The sequence below is a fragment of the Camelina sativa genome, chromosome 7, assembly GCF_000633955.1.
Source record: "Camelina sativa cultivar DH55 chromosome 7, Cs, whole genome shotgun sequence".
NCBI lineage: Eukaryota > Viridiplantae > Streptophyta > Magnoliopsida > Brassicales > Brassicaceae > Camelina > Camelina sativa.
In genome coordinates this window covers 28924171-28941462 of record NC_025691.1, presented here as the reverse complement: position 1 = coordinate 28941462, position 17292 = coordinate 28924171, and the positions used below count along the sequence as shown (strand labels likewise).

Sequence of the window (17292 nt, the reverse complement as noted above, 5' to 3'; positions counted from 1 at the left end):
TTTTTGTTCTCGGCAGTGTTCTCCATCAAGGAACTAGTGAGTACCAAGACATTGCTCTCTTAGACACCAAACGGTTTGGAAAGGTACATTTTCTTCAACAAATTTATCATGAAAAAAAAATTTGAAGTTTCTTTTTCTTTTGTTGTCAAAAAGTATAATCATTCTGAAGTTGTTTATACTTTTGTGTAATTTTCATTAGTTAATGATATAGATAATTCTTAAGCAGGTTCTTGTGATTGATGGGAAAATGCAAAGTGCAGAGAGGGATGAGTTTATCTACCATGAATGCTTGATCCACCCGGCTCTCCTTTTCCACCCCAAGTATGTTTCACTTATATTTTTGTTTTTCTTTATGAAACGTACATTTTCTTGCACTTTAGTTTATATTTGTACACTGCACTATGCATAAAAACCTTAAGTGGGCTATAGTTTTACTTTAATTTACTTGTTCGTGTTCAAAATTACCACAAGTAATTATATCGACTTGCTTATAACACATGCTTAAGTACCACAATTCACAAATCAAGATTAGCATAAAGAAGTACCATATATCAAATACTATAGGAAACTTGAAACGTAAGAAGAATACAGATGTTGTTTTATTTTTATTATTTTTTTGCGAATTGAAAAGTTACTAAATTACTTGACCATTGCTCTATGATTAGCCCGGAGACAGTGTTTATTATGGGAGGAGGTGAAGGCTCTGCTGCAAGAGAAATACTAAAACATAAGACGATCGAGAAAGTTGTCATGTGTGATATTGATCAGGTTATAACATCATCTTATTTCTTGTTGTATTACACCGGAATTACACATTCATTCTTAAACAAACAAATGACTTATATGCAGGAAGTTGTTGATTTTTGCAAGAGATTTCTAACTATTAACACTGAAGCTTTCTGTGACAAGAAGCTTGAACTTGTGATCAAAGATGCAAAGTAAGGAAACGTCAACAAAATAAGCAAATGAAAAAAAGTGTTATACAATATATGACTTTAAATTCTCTCTGTTTAAAAATTGACTGTGAAACTGTTAAAATGGAAAAGGGTTGAATTGGAGAAACGAGAAGAGAAATTTGATATAATAGTGGGAGATTTAGCTGACCCGGTAGAAGGTGGACCATGTTATCAGCTCTACACCAAATCATTCTATCAAAATATCGTTAAACCTAAGCTTAGCCCCAATGGCATTTTTGTGACCCAGGTATTTGTATTTATTTTGTAAATATTTATAATTTCAGGAGAAAGATTATTGAAAACTCTATTTTGATATGTTAACGTTACCTAATTCTTGTTCTTTTTATAAAAAAAAAAATAGGCTGGACCAGCAGGAATATTCACTCATAAAGAGGTCTTCACATCAATCTACAACACCTTGAAACAAGTATTCAAGTGTAAGTCTTTTTTTTTTTTTGGTTTAATTTCGTGTAAAAATATTGGTTGGGTGGATTTTGATGATTTGAATGAAACAGACGTGAAGGCTTACACAGCACATGTACCATCATTTGCGGACACATGGGGATGGGTTATGGCATCAGACCAAGAGTTTGAGTTTGAAGTTAAGGAAATGGATCGAAAAATAGAAGAGAGAGTGAAAGGAGAGCTGTTGTATTTAGACGCTTCTTCTTTTCTCTCTGCTTCTACACTCAACAAGACCATCTCCCTCGCGTAATTTCCATTTTCTCTTTTTTTTTTTTTTACTAAACAAAACCAAACTAATTAATCGATTTATTAATTAATTTGAGATTAACATTGGGCAGACTTGAGAAGGAGACAGAAGTTTATAGTGAAAACAATGCGAAATTCATTCATGGGCAGGGTGTGGCGTACCGGCATACTTGAAGAAGACTTGGATTGGTTTCGTGTTTGCCTTCACTTTGTTTCATTGTTCGGTTTCTTATTTATAGTCACAAAACTGGTTTCTTTTCTTTTTATCATAATGGGACGTCGTCTGGATTACTTTGGTTGGGCTTTTGTTTCCTCTTCCTAGTAGTTGTTCCGGAATAGTTAAGTTAACAAAGCTATTTTGCTTACTACTAATTAAGAGCAATCAGTCAATCACCATCAATATATATATATATATTTAATGAGTAATATCTCCAACTTTTACATCTAACTGTTCATATGTAAGCTTTTGTGGAACATTGACTAGCAAATTACACTTCTATAGAAATTTCCTTTGCTTTTGTGCAAGCTACTTCTGTCGGCCTCAGTACGTATCCATTTTCTAAGGGCTGTAGTATGGACATAGTGAGGTTTTAGACATAGTTCATCTGATGATTCTCTATGTATACGCATTTTTTTCTTAGTAAATTATATTCTATAATTTAGTATCCCAGGAAAAAATATACCAATATCGACTTTGTAGGGTAAAGGTTTGCTCTCAGCCTCTCAGTATGGATTTGTTATGTAATAGATCCTTAATTCGTAATCATACATTCATACGCTAGTCTTATCTCTACGGAAAAAGAGATCACATTTTGGCTATAATTGTATTTTGAGATCTTAGTGGTAAGACGTACAAAATAAAGCCAAGAAAAGTTCAATTAATCTACGATGGTGAAGGGTCATTTTCATTGGAGGTAAAGTACCAAATTCCTTGTGTATAAAGAGTGGGTCATATTGTTGCAAAAACCGTATTCATATACTACTATTTATCAAAGCCCATGCATGGTATCCGAGTGTGTTTGTAAAACATCATATAAACAATACTATTATGTGGATATCCAACCGCATGATTCATGATTAATACTAATTTCCGTTTACTTCTTAATGCCATGATTACTTTTGTCGGGTAGTTCCTAATTCTTTATGAGCAGTCTGCAGTCCTGAGACTTAAAAAATAACAAATCCCAAATTAATCATCAAATTGGTAGTAGTATGGTATTATTTGTTGTAACGACCTCAGCATAAACTAAGCATTCACCTACGCAGAAACAAGCATGCATAAACCAAGAACCCTTAAGTGTAACTGGATAAAACTATGTTCTCATTTGAAATAACTCTCGTTAAACGACTGATAAATATAGGAAAATCTTACCAAAAAAAAAAAGCTTAATATATAATACGACAAAATAATGTATAAACGATAGAATTATATGTTATTCATTTTAAATGCATGATATCGCATATAAATATGCCATATATATTGGAAGTAGTAGAACTTATGTTATTTTGCGAAAGAAATAAAAAAAAAAAGTTACTTTTTCAATTTTATATAAGATTGTTTGTTAATTTATTCTAAATTCTGTCATTTTCATTGATAGTAGTTAGATATATTTACAAATTGAAGAAAGCAAACATCTGAAGACGACAAACAATCATTCGTCGCCATTATGCCTTTGCGCCGCTGAAGAAAACCGAAAGTCCAAAAGCTTTCAATGATTGATTGGTCCATTATCCTCTCCCTAATGGCCGATCCCATTTAATGCTGAATGAAATAGTGAATATAAAGGCAGTGGGTTTAGTTTTTTTTTTTTTAAGAAACTACATTGCATTTTCAAAAAAAATTCAAGATTGCGAGAATTAATCGGAATATATAGAATTCCAACTTATGCCATTTTTTTTTATCAAAAAGAAGAACTATTACCATTGTGAGGAGTTGTTTGATGGGTAGGTAGAGACAATCAATGTTAGAAAGAATGAAAAACAAAGCATACAGATAAAACATATTACGATAAATAAATCTCTAAAATTCTAGTTATTGTGTGTTTTATTTTAAATGTAACCAAGCATAATTTCGGTGGAATTAACTCCGTAACTTGCTCATCAAGTTTCAATCTTCGTGATCACTTAACGTGATACGATTGCGATTGTATATTAATTGTAATTAAATATTTTGAGATCTCCTTCTCCTATATAAAGGATTGGAATACAACATCGAATGGAAGGACACAGAAACTTATTCTTTAATATGTTCACCAAAATTGTCATATATTTCTATCCATCAATTAGATCTATTTTAAATTACTTAAAATCAAAACTAATTATATTACATTATTCCTCCTTCCCCCCGCCCCGCAAGTTGGAGCGTGCAGGTCCTCTATGCCCATCTTGAAACGGAACTGCGTGAACTCATGTGTACCCAAAGGCTTGGTGAAGATATCGGTCAGCAGCAAGTGACTAGACACGTGAAGCAGGCGAATGTTTCTCTGTACAACTTCATCTCTTACAAAGTGACAGTCCACTTCCACATGTTTTGTGCGCTCATGGAAAACGGGATTGTGAGCGATGTGTATCGCGGCCTGACTATCACAATGGACTAGCATTGAAGCTTTGTGGGAGACCCCTACAGACTGCAGAATCCGCTTTAGCCAGATCAGTTCTTGAGTCAAGTGTGCCATCGCTCGGTACTCTGCCTCTACGGATGAGCGACTTACAGTCTTCTGCTTCTTCGTTTTCCAGGAGATAGGAGACCCACCCAATTGTATGAAATACCCAGTAACCGAACGACGCGTGAGAGGGCAGCTGGAGTAGTCGCTGTCACACCATCCAGTGAGCTGAAATGGTGTGTCTGATCGTAAAAGGATGCCCTGACCTGGGTTATTCTTCAAGTAAAAAACCACACGGAGTGCGGCTTCCCAATGATCTTTGTGTGGGTGTTGCATAAACTGTGCTAGGAAGTGGACACAATAAGCCAAATCAGGTCTATTGACAGCTAAGTAGATGAGGCGACCAATGAGATGGCGATATTGGGCCGGTTGTTGGAGAAGAGGGGAGGTCGAAATAGCAAGCTGATGAGTCGATTCAAGTGGAAACGCAACTGGCCTCGCACCAAGTAAGCCGACGTCGGAGATAATATCAAGAGCGTAGTTACGCTGACTAAGATACATGCCAGAGGAACTTCTGGCCACTTCAATACCCAGGAAGTACTTCAAGGGTCCCAAATCCTTCATATGGAAGCAACAAGATAGATAGGCCTTGAACGTTTCCATAACTTGGCCAGTACTACCAGTAATAATCAGATCACCCACATAAATTAAAACATGAATCTGATTTCCCTTGGTATCGAGTGTAAACAGCAAGTAATCAGACAAACTTTGTTCAAAGCCATATTCTTTCAAAGAAGTGGTCAACTTGGCAAACCAACATCAGGGATTCTGTTTCAAACCGTAAATGGACTTTTGTAGACGACATACCTTTGTCAGACTTGAGGCTTTGAACCCCGATGGCAACTGCATATAAATTTCCTCATCGAGATCTCCGTGAAGAAACGCATGATGAACATCCATTTGATGAATATCCCACTTACATTTGACAGTCGTGTCCAAGAACAATAGTACGGTCCCCATTTTTGCGACTGGTGCAAATGTTTTGTTGTAGTCGATACCTTCAACTTGTTTGTTGCCAAGCGCGACTAATCTGGCTTTGTGTCGTTCTAGAGTTCCTTCCGACTGATATTTAAGCTTATAGACCCACTTACATCCAATTGCCTTCTTCCCTGTGGACAAATCTTCAATCGTGAAAGAGCGATTGCATTCGTGACCCTCAATCTCAGTTGACATGGCCTTGTTCCACCGTTCATCTTTAGAGGCTTGTTGGAATGATTTGGGCACCACATAAGACGTAATTGCAGCTAAAAATGCCTTATGTTATGGAAAAAATCGTTCACAATCTATATAATTAGCCACCGGGTAGTGAGATGTCGAGGCATCGGTTGAAGGTGTGGAATTGGAACTTGTATTGACGACAAAATCTTTGAGTTTGACCGATCTTGTTTTCTGTCGTTGACCTCTACCCAGCCGTTCTGGCTCCACAGGAACCGAAGCCACAACCGATGGTTGTGTCGTCGGAGCTTGTACGTCGGTGTGCCGGCGTGTGTCCTGAGGTATCGTCGGTATCGTGTCGCAATGATCGTGAGAAAGGAAAGGCAAAGGGTATGGATTTGGTAAAGGTCCAATAAAAGGTGGGTTTGGCACGAGCCCAATAACAGGTGGGTCATAAGTGACAGGCCCAACTAAATTAGAAGCTTGTGAACGGCCCACCCGATTTGCATCCTCTTCTTTGTGAAACAAAGAGGACGCAAACTTGTCACCCTTGTGAGACTGATCATGAGCATAACACCAGACTGCCAAAGACTCGGAGATGTGCGTAGGAAGGTTTGGCATTGTACAAGCGCTCACAAGGAGTAGAACCCTGAAGAACTGAGCGTTTTGTCCTGTGTATTAAATAACCCGCCGTAAGAACACATTCGCCCCAAAACTCCATGGGTAAGTTAGCTTGAAACCGTAAGGCTCGAGCAATGTTTAGAATATGCCGATTCTTCCTCTCAGCTCGCCCATTCTGTTGCGGAGTACCAACGCAAGACGTTTCATGTATTATGCCAAGAAATGTGAAGAAGTCACGCAAACAAACAAACTCAGACCCATTATCACTTCGTATCTATTGAACCGGTGTGTTGAAATGTCGTGTTGTCATTGCTAAGAAATTCTTTAGCTGAGTTGGAGCCTCTGATTTATCATTCAACAAATGTATCCACACACCTCTCGAGTAATCATCTACGATAGTGAGAAAGAACCGTGCACCAGAATAAGTGGGAGTCCTATACGGTCCCCATAAATCGTATTGAATCAATTCGAAAATCTTTGTCGTTTTATTCTCATTAATCGAAAAACTCAACAGTGTTTGTTTAGCAGCTGGATGACCCATGCGGTTGTGCCAGAGCTCAAAGGACTTCTCATCACTTATATCAACGGATGCAGCATACTCCAAGCTTCTAAAGTGAAAAGTCCTTCCCAAACGCTTACCAACTCCCGTCACCGTCCTCAAAGCACGGTCCTGAACAACAAGGAAGTGATCAGCAAACTGGATAACGCATTGGTTCTCATCCATCAACTGACTCTACGAAATCAACTCAGACTGAAATTCCTCAACATAATAAACATATCGTAGGAGCAAGTTTGGACCAAGCCTAACAGAACTTTCTTTCACCGAAATACGTTCTCTACCATCCGCTAACACAACCCCAACCGGAGCCATATCTCTAACATCTGTTAAGATATCTAGACGGTCGGTTAAATGATGGGAGGCACCCGTATCAAGAATCCAAAAAGGAAGAAAACACGTACCCGTTAATTTTTCAGAATCGTTGGGTTTGCCGGCATTAAGAAGGTTTTTAATGGCCCTCCACTGAGCATCGCTGACTTGCACTTTGTCACGATCATTATACGTAACAACATAGTTAGCATTCGCGGAGCTTGTAGGAGTGGCGACCTGAACAGCATTGGCAAATGTCATAGCACGTCCACGTCCCATACTGCCATGGGAACCTCCACGTCCATGACCTTGACTTGGTGATGCTCGAGTACGTGGTCGATTTCCCCACCACTCCGGGTATCCAATGATGCCGTAGCAACTCTCGCTTGAGTGACCAGTACGGTTACAATGTGTACACATGACATGTTTGTCATGTTCTTCTCAACGAACACGTTGTACTGCTTGAACAGCAAAGGCACCGATCTCAGCTGTTTCCTCACGACTATTGGCACCGTTTCGTAACAGATCTTCCTCCTGATGAACAATATTGTAAACCTCCTCCAAAGGTTGGATCGGAATACGTGAGACTAAGCTCGAGCGTACCGTTCGGTAAAGAGTATCATCAAGTCCAAACAAAAATTGATGTACCTTATCTTCTTCACAGTCTCTTTCCTGAAGCGTGCCAAGATCGTACTCACACTTCCCACACTTACAAAGGCGAAGAGGACGATAGCTTGCCATGCTGTCCCAAATACGGGTTAATTTTCCAAAGTAAGCCTCAATAGTGAGACCCCTTTGTTTACAGCCGGCAAGATCCGCCTTGATTTGTTGAACCCTTGGTCCATTGGTCACCGAAAATCTCTTTTTCAAGTGGTCCCACAGGTCCTTCGCAACATCTCGATGAGAGATGTTCGCATAACTGGATTTATGGACATCTTGATCCATGACACAAGCAACGCTTGGATTGTCCACCAGTCCTCAAGGTCGGGAGAGCCTTCATCGGGTCGTGGGATTACATCGTTGAGAAACCCAAATTTCTTTCGTAAGCACAATGCTGTCTTCATACCGCAAGACCATTCATCGTAGTTCGTACCCGTGAGTAAGGGATGCGAAATCACCGCTCCAGGATTGTCAGCCGCCGTTAGATCGTACGGAAATATGGTACGTCGGACCTCCGTTGTTGTTATCGTCGAAATCGTTGTTGCTGTCGGGTTCGGGGTCGGGGTCGGGTTTGTCGGTGGAGTTGATCCATCGTTGGTGGTGGTCATTGTCGAGATCGATTAGTTTCAGAGAAAGAAAAGAAAAGGCAATATTATCTTTTGCTCTGATACCATAAAGAATAAGTTTCTGTGTCCTTCCATTCGATGTTGTATTCCAATCCTTTATACACGAGAAGGAGATCTCAAAATATCTAATTACAATTAATATACAATCGCAATCGTATCACGTTAAGTGATCACGGAGATTGAAACTTGATGCGCAAGTTACGAAGTTAATTCCACCGAATCCGCTAATACATGTGGCATTTTTAACAAGTCTAGAAAACGTCTGAAGTGTTGAAGTACAAATTTGTGTGATCGATTAATATAGCCCTCTATCACATATATGGTTTGTACACAGGTGCATGTTAGCACATATATATTGTTGTAGCTAACTTAAATAAGGCTTATGTTAGCATTTAGAAGTATCTTGTATATAAACAAACAATACTGTACACTTTACAGTTAATGAGAATGAATATGTTTTTGAGTCTTCTTCTTCCTTCTACCTCACCTTGTTGAGTTTGTTACGAGTTGGAGAAGAAGAACTTGTTATGGTATCAGAGCATTCACGATCTAACCTTGAGTGTTCCCAATTTATGTAACAAACCTACCAAATGATTGTTTTATCCTCTTAAAATGGGAGATATAGTTTATACTAGGAATCTAGGATATATCTATTTAACTAACGTAGTTGGACATAAAGTTCAGAATTCAAGAATATTGGTTTGTGATTGATACAAGAAAGTCACTATAAACCGTGTATTTGCGATGAAATGCAACTCAAAGCTCTCATGACTAATTTGATACTCTCTTGCGACGATGTGGCGACGGGTTTTCTGACGAGTTTGCTACTTATTTTACGACTACTTCGTTACTCCATCGAGTTTGCGACCACTTTGCTTCTGCTTACCAACTTATGGGGATTTCAGTATTGTAATTTGACATTATAGAATGTTAAACATGTTAAGTTATTCATTTTTTAACATAGATTCGAACTTTTACAAAAAATCATGCTTTCTAGATTTTCTAATTGTTTCAATGTTTTAGGAAAAAAATTATTAAAAGCCAAATCATCGTCAAATTGTTACATATGTGTTTAAATAAAGGTTTTCATAGTTTATGTAAATTTGTTTTCAAACTTACCAATTGATTGTTTTAGCCTCTTAAAATGAAAAGCATAGTATATATTAGGACTTAAAAGTGTTGAATTCAAGGATATGAACGTTTCAGTACAAAACCGTGACTATTTGCGACCGATTGTAACTGGAAACTCTTACGACTATTTTGTTACTATCTTGCGACTAAGTTTCCGACGAGTTTGCTGATAAAAATTTGCAACTAGAGAGATTTAGGTTTTCATTTTTATCGAATGGGATCTGAAAAGTCTCGTTCTCTCAAACTCTCTCTTCGTTCCCTATGTCTTCCTTCTCCATCTTGTTTCATCTTCTTACCCTTCTCAATCATCCTAGTCTTTCCATCATCTAATCTAAATCTCTTGTTCTCTTCTCTGTAATGGCTGGAAAGGGGAAATCAACTAGACGCCGTGGTGGGAGATCATCCGGAGTATTCAATGGTCAAAAGTCAGTAAGTGTTGTCGTACCATCTTCTCACTCCTCTAACCCGTCATCGCAAGGCTCTTGACAAACGCCGCCGCCGCCTCCGCCTCCTGTTCAGATGGAATGTCATCCCCAACGACCTGCTGCTCAAAATCCCGAGCATCAACGAAACCCTAATGATGACCAGGCACAACTACAAGACTACCAACAGCGCTTACATGATCTCTTATCTCTTCCTGGCCGAGAGCATCTAATAGTTCTGAGTCCGCATCGTATTCCTCGCCGAGAAACTTTATGGTAATCACTCCTTGTTTGAGTATGAGGATTAATCACACTACTTGTTTGAAATTTAATCTGTCTCCATTGTCTTTTTAACCTGTTTGAGTTTGAGTATGAGTTTAATCTGTTTTCAGTGCCTATATGATTGAGAGTATGAGCAGCATTGTGTTTGAGTTTAATACAAGAGTTTGCATTGTGTTTCTCTTGTTTGTGGTTGAAAGCTAGAATGAATATCAAATTGGAGGTTAATTTATCTTATTGTATTTTACATATCTGTTCACAACAAGTGCTTTCCTTAATGTAATTTTTTGTTTCTTGCTCTTATATCCTTACATTCTTTTTTTTTCTTTCTTAAACCTCTCTGGTATGATTTGGATGCAACAGGTTTGGCCGTGACAAAGGAAAATTTTCCAGAGTTATTGCTCGAATATTTCGGAGGAAGTTTGATGGTCCTTACTTTAGTTGGAAGGTTACTCCTTTAAAGATTAAACAGAGATACTTCAGGACATTTGCGGTAAATTTTGATTTAGCTTTTAATGTTTTAATTGAATTAGTAGGAGTAACATACTTAACACTTTTCTATTTGTGTAGCGGAAGTACAATTGGGATCTCGGGATTACGGAGCTTGTGAAAGAGGGATTCCTGAAGATTGGTAAGTAAAAGATGAAAGGGATTGTGAGTCAAGCTAAGAGGAGTGGCCAAAAACCCGATTGGATTGGAGACACCCTTTGGCGAGAGATGTGGGTTCATTGGAACACTCTGGACAGGAGCTCAAAGGCATCATACTCGCAAAACTCTGATCGTTGTAGTCTTGGAGTCCACAAACACTTAGCTGGACAAAACTCATTTGTGCAAGTTCTTACTTTCTGTCTTTATGACTTAAAGCATCTGATTTACTTTTTGATTTTGGATCACTGATTTGAACACGTTTTTGTATCATGAAAGGAGGATGATGCAGAAACTTCCGCAAATTCAACTCAACAATCATTTATCCATCGGACACTCACCCTTGAAGAACAGAATGAGATCTTTCTTAAGGTATAACTTCGATTAAGTCTTTTTTTTTTTTTTTGGCTGAGCATAGAATTATCTTTATTTGTTGAGCATGATTAATACTTTAAATCTGTTGTTGGCCTCTTCATTGTCTTGTTTGGTTTTGGTTCATTTCATTATTTGTTTCTCTTTTGTTCCTTATTAATAAGCAATGATTAGTACTGGTTGTTTTATTTTGGCTGATCATGACTAATACTTAAACTCTTGTTCTTGCATGTTGATTGTCTTGTTTGGTCTTGCTTCATTTTCAGTTTTTTTTTTTCTTTTGTTTAAGTGACTTTGTTTTTGTTTAACTGCGTCGTAAGATGGATGAACACGATGCTGAGAATGCTCGACGTGATGAGGAGCAACGACTTCTTGACACTCAGATGGCAGGGGTAGTCTCATACATGAAGGAAAAAGATCCCGCGTATGCAGCACTAGTCGCTACTCAACAACCGCCGCCAGCAACTACTACACCAAACACAGCACCAGCCAACGACACAACAGCTATTTCCCTAACCGTAACCTCACCAGAAACTGCACCACGAACCATACCAGCGACCTTTGAGATGTTACACTCATACATGAAGGAAAAAGATCCCGCGTTTGCAGCATTTCTCGCTACTCAACAACCTCCGCCAGCCACTACCACACCAAACACTGCACCAGCCAACGACAAAACAGCTATTCCCCTAACCGCACCAGGAACCTCACCAGAAACTGCACCACGAACCACACCAGCGACTGCATCAACCAATTTACCCTTATCAAACACTTCCTCATCTACTTCTCCAGCATCCTAATAACCTATAACTTNACTCCTTCCATTACGTTAGGTGAGAATGTGAAAAGATAAAGAGAAGCAGAGAGAGTCTATACCATATCGTCTTGTTTGGTTGAGCTAGCTTTCGACTGCAAAGAGGCACTGTGAGAGCTCGAGCAAAGACGGAGAAATTAGGGTTTTGTGTGGATAAAAAGGCTATTAATATTATATATAACGGATTTGGGCTTTTATTGGGCCGATAGTTGTAAAAAACTGTTTGCTGCAAGGCTGGCCTTTTAAATGGTCCGGTTTTATGGATGGATAACCGGTTGCAAATTACGACCTGTTATTGTACTGTATATATCCTATTCTTGATTTGAATCTCAAACTCCAAGATTGAAACATGATATACATATGAGTTTTTTTTTTTTTTTTTTTTTTTTTTTTTTGTTTTGTTTAGCTTCCTATTTATGAACTGCTTTTGGATTTGTAAATTTTTTTAATGAACATGAGTATCATCTTTTGATGTTTAATGATATGGTTACCTAGTTCAGTTGCAGCATTTTATTTTAATTAGCATTTCAAAAAAAAATTATAAACGGTATTACAAATTTGGTTGCAAAGAACCTCACAGCTAAGCGGTTGCAAACTGGTATCTATTTTTGACTACATCAAAGATATGTCGCCAGACTATAGAGGTATATGTTTCTAATGACATAAATAATTTTTTTTTATAGGTAGACGATTTATATAAAATTCAATCAAAGCTCATCTAATTTTAAAAAAGAAACAGTATACCAAACATATCATCTTTATTGACAATAAAAAGACATGACACTTGAACTCCACGTGCTTCACAGCCAAGCATCCTGCAAATACGGATAAGCACAACGTACATACTAAATGCACCATCACGTTAAATTTACTCCACTACCCTCTCTTTCACAATCTCTGCATCACTTTGTTAAAAAGTTTTTATAAAAAAAAACATCTACAAGTAATTTCGTAACTATTACGCCACACAACAACACTCAGAGCTTACCACGGATCTAAGAACATCACCACCACGCAACAACCTTTAATCATGGACCATGGTTTCGAATTTATGAAATAACCCTTCAGCCATTTACAAAGACAAAGATTCTCGAACTCTCTTTTCTTGTTTTTTTTTTTTTTTCTTGTCATAAAGAAAAAGAGATACAGTTCCGGGCAACAAAAAGCCAGTGGGGGATAATAATAATCTACAGTGAAGATGAAATTAAAGAAAAGCTAAACAAAATTAAGAATTTTCAAAAAGGTCCACAAATTAATACGTAATTAAGAAACAACCCCAAGAGTTTTCTTTTGTTCACTTGTCGTTTCTTTTCTTCACCATCTCCTTATACTTGGTAATGGAATCAATCCTCTGCAACTTCAACTGATGCTTGAATCTGTTGATAAAGTCATCAGCTTTAGCATCTACTTCTTCATCAGCTTCTTCCACCGTCGTAACTCTCGGGACTTTAACCGTCGCTGGCCGACGAGCCTCGACGGAGATTTCATCTTCTTGAAAGTGAGAGAATGGAGATTTCGTGCTTGCTGATTTCTTCATCTTCTTTGGAAGTTTCGGAGGTATGATTCCAGCAGCTGGTTCAGTGTCAGATTTTGTCCTAGCGACATGGTTTAGATTGAGTTTACTATAAACCTCTTCGAGACTCGGACTTGTCTCTTCTTCTTCTTCTTCTTCTTCTTGTTCGTGTTCTTGTTCTTGTTTTGACTCAACGGTCACCGAAGGTTGTGGTGCTTCGACTATATTGGTGGGTTCTTGAGAAATGTAGTTGTAAAGATTGAAAGATTTGATTCTGTGAAGAACAGAAGGAGATCTAGACAAGAAAGGTTGATTCTGTTCGATTGAAGCTGGTTGGTGAGAGTTGTTGTTGTTGTCTTCAGGTGTTGAAGGAGGGAACTCGAGATGAGATTTGTCTGGAGAAGTGAAGGAAGAGAAGTTTATGGATTTGAGACGGTGAATCATGGAAGGAGAGCGTTGGATCTGAGTTTGATTTGGGTCGTTGGATTTGGAAGAGAAAGATGAGCTAATGGCGATGGTGCCTATCATTAAGTTGAGGAAGACAAAGAGTACGGTCGGTGTGAACCAACTGTACATCGCCGTTAGTACAGATTCAGACATGTCTAACATGGATTTGTTTGGTTCTTTGTTCGGAGCTAGAGAAAGGAGCATGAGGATGGATGGGTGAGAGTTTGGTTTTTCTGGAAAGCAAATAGGAGTACTTGTGGGAACTATGGGTAGTTTTGGTAATTCGCGTTTTCACTTATTTTTTCCAACTTTGTTGTGTGTGTGTGTGTGTGTGTTTTTCCGAATGAATAGTGAGATGGTGGAAGACAAAGGAGAGAAGTGGAACATGCTTCTAGAATGTCACATCCACTACAATTTTGTTTGGTCTAATATAGTTTTCATTTTTCTTGGATTTTTTAAGAAAGAATAGTTAGTGATTTTTATGGTAAAACTAAAAGATGTTGTCGTTCGTGATTTTTACGATCACCAGTTTTTAAACTCGAAGCTTGTTATTTGGGAGTTACTATATAGAGTGTCTCCTCGGTTCCGGCAATGGTGGAGTTAGGACTCGAAACGTGTCCTTTTATCTTTTATTATATGGGAGGACCAATTTGAGTGGATTGCGAGCTTTATTACACACGATTGACGATTTCAATTTACAATTGCAACAACTTGTTTGTGAATAATAATACAAATTCGGAAAAAAGTAAGAAAAAAAAACAAAAATCTTTATGAGTACAATATTACAAGGTGAAAGTGACAACCATACAGTGAAAGTGTATGGACAAGTAAATAATATTCACTATATGGATAAGGAAAAAAATAAATGATCACGGGATTCAGCCCTCACCCCACAAAACACACAAGGCTGCGTGCAAGCCCATGTCCTCATTCAAACTCCCGTAAAGAGTTTATCTTTAACTACAAGCCAATATATGAAGGAAAACCATGGTACCTGCTGCTGTAGGAACCAAATGAGTTGCCTCCAAACCACCTTGCCACGCCTTACTCAAGCCTGCTCCCATGTTTTTGCTGTGGAAAAAAAAAATTCTAGTCACCCGGCCCGTAGAATGCATCCACAAGACCAGGTCGAGATCTGCTGACGAGAGAGGGATTGACCGCTGTAGAATTTTTTTAATAAGGTTCTGAAATCGGTGTGTCTTGAAACTCGGAACAGATCATCTTTGGCTACTTGTTGCATCCTTTACTTTGGCATGTCGTAAAACACCAAGGTATGAGGGACCAATGTCGAGTCAAAGTGATCAACTTATTCGTGTTGCACCAGTTACCATGCCAACATACATCCCATCCCTTACTTCATATCTTAGAAAGTCAAATGCTATGTCACAGAACTTCCTCCAAATCCATGAACCTTTATTCTCATCCTTTACCTCCCAAAATGAGCCATGAGTCAGTAGGTAGTGCCTGGTCCATGTCATCCACAAAGAAGCCGATAAAGAGAACAAATGTCATATCAAACTCGATGCAAATACACGGGATGTGTCTCAAAGTCATCGAATACCTAGACCTGACCTCCTTCCTTTTTAGGATAACACACTTTGTCCCGGGAGACCTTAGCTTTGTGGGGATCATTAGGAGAGCCCGACCACAAAAATGCATTACATATTTCTTCAATATTAGTCAGATGGTGCCAGTAATTCGAGGCCTTTGTTGCGGCTATAAAGGAACTGGTATCAGGGGACAGTAGTGCAGCATCCAGTATAGGCTAAAAAGTTTTTCATAGGATGATTTTTTCTTATTAGGGAGATCACCATATTGTGTTATGTTAAGTTGACGTAATAACAGTTTGTAACAATTTGTAGCCGAGACTGATAACAACAGTTTGTATGTAAAAATAAAAAGATAGTCACAGTGTCAAATGTATATTTTTAGAGTATTTAATTATCAATTAATAATAGAAGGTAATCTAATCATTATTTATGAAAATATAATTATAGAAAGTTAGTTAAAGTATAAGAAGATAGTCACAGTGTCAAATGTACCTTGTTTGTGCTACGTCATTTTACAATAACTGCTACATTTATATTAATCCAACTCAAATTAAATTAAAAGGAAAAATGAAATATAACTAAGATCATCCATTTGTATGTAATAATAATAATAAACATATTTTTGTTATGTAGGGTACTAATGGCATCAGTTAAATATGTAAAACTAAATCTGGAAGTGTTAAAGACAATAATAGCAATTAAATAACACATTAATCTAATGAAGATCCCCTAGCTATAATCACATCTTTAATTAGCCCAAGATAAACTTTCACCAAACTACCAAAAAAAAAAAGATAAACTTTCACCAAACAATAAATTTATATAATGAGAAGAAAACACTCTTAAAAAGAAAAACAAAAACAAGAATCCATAGTTGAAAACAAATGGGTAGGAAGAAGATAGAACTGAAAACAATAGAGTGTCCAAAAGAGAGAAGTAGCAAATACTCAAAACGTAAAAAAGGGATTTTAAAGAAGGCATATGAATTGGCAATGTTGTGTAATATTGATATTGTCATGATTATCGTTTCTCCCACCAATAAGCCAACCCTTTTCCATACTAGGTATAATCTTTGTTTAAGTATTTTATTCTGTAACCAAAATTATTAAATATTTGAACTAGCCATATATACCATCATTTTTCAACTTAGAACAAATAAATTAAACTTAACTATTGCTGTCTTTAGGGTTTTCTTTTTCTTTTTCGATTCTCTTTTTTTTTCTGTTAATTTTGAACCTATACCATACACCAAGTATTAATTAATCAATTTACAATAACACATGCTATTTAGGAATCACATGGTAGATCAACTGTTTTTATGACATATGAAAATGATGATTACATAAGAAATCCAGAATAGAGAGACTCTATATGTTTGTTGTTTATGATTTTTTTTTTTTTTATCAAAGTTTGTTGTTTATGAATTAAAACTACATTATTGGCTTATTAAGCTCTAGGCCCGTCAATCAAATTTTGGATAAATTTTGCAAGATTTCATTACAAGAACGGGAAGAAAGGTATGATTTTTTAATATTTTTATTTTAGAAAACAAGTTATATGTATTTGTTTTGTTCTTTTTGTTTTACTAAAAAACTAATTATGCTATCTTTCGTGTTTTATGTACGCGTTTAGGAGAGCATACTCAGTAAAGGTTTGATTTACCCATCACTTTTCGTTTATCATTTAAAATATCATTTTCATTTGCACATATCTTTTTGACATTTAATTGGGCAAATCTTTTGTTATTAAATTAAGTTAATTGACTGATAGTTTTAATTCATAGATAACTCAAAATGTTATCAACCATGATTTAAACAATTTTTTTAAAAAATTAAGCAGATTAATAATTTTTAGTTATG

General features: G+C 37.2%; 3 protein-coding genes across 3 annotated transcripts in view; 2 read left to right on the top strand and 1 right to left on the bottom strand.

Annotated features, from left to right (window-relative positions):
• The window catches only part of LOC104703138 (thermospermine synthase ACAULIS5-like), a 2744-nt gene extending 636 nt beyond the window's left edge, over positions 1-2108 (top strand). The window contains exons 2-9 of the mRNA XM_010419089.2: positions 17-83; positions 227-321; positions 666-768; positions 850-938; positions 1047-1203; positions 1318-1393; positions 1472-1667; positions 1760-2108. Coding sequence (XP_010417391.1) covers positions 17-83; positions 227-321; positions 666-768; positions 850-938; positions 1047-1203; positions 1318-1393; positions 1472-1667; positions 1760-1841 — 865 coding nt within the window. The 3' untranslated portion in view covers positions 1842-2108. The remainder of the gene's footprint in view (positions 1-16; positions 84-226; positions 322-665; positions 769-849; positions 939-1046; positions 1204-1317; positions 1394-1471; positions 1668-1759) is intronic.
• Positions 11430-11909, top strand: LOC104705061 (G8 domain-containing protein DDB_G0286311-like). Its single transcript, XM_010421054.1, has one exon. It carries the CDS (start codon positions 11430-11432, stop codon positions 11907-11909), a length of 480 nt encoding a protein of 159 aa, XP_010419356.1.
• LOC104703137 (bromodomain-containing protein DDB_G0278469-like) lies at positions 12930-14358 on the bottom strand. Its single transcript, XM_010419088.2, has one exon. It carries the CDS (start codon positions 14085-14087, stop codon positions 13218-13220), a length of 870 nt encoding a protein of 289 aa, XP_010417390.1. The 5' UTR covers positions 14088-14358; the 3' UTR covers positions 12930-13217.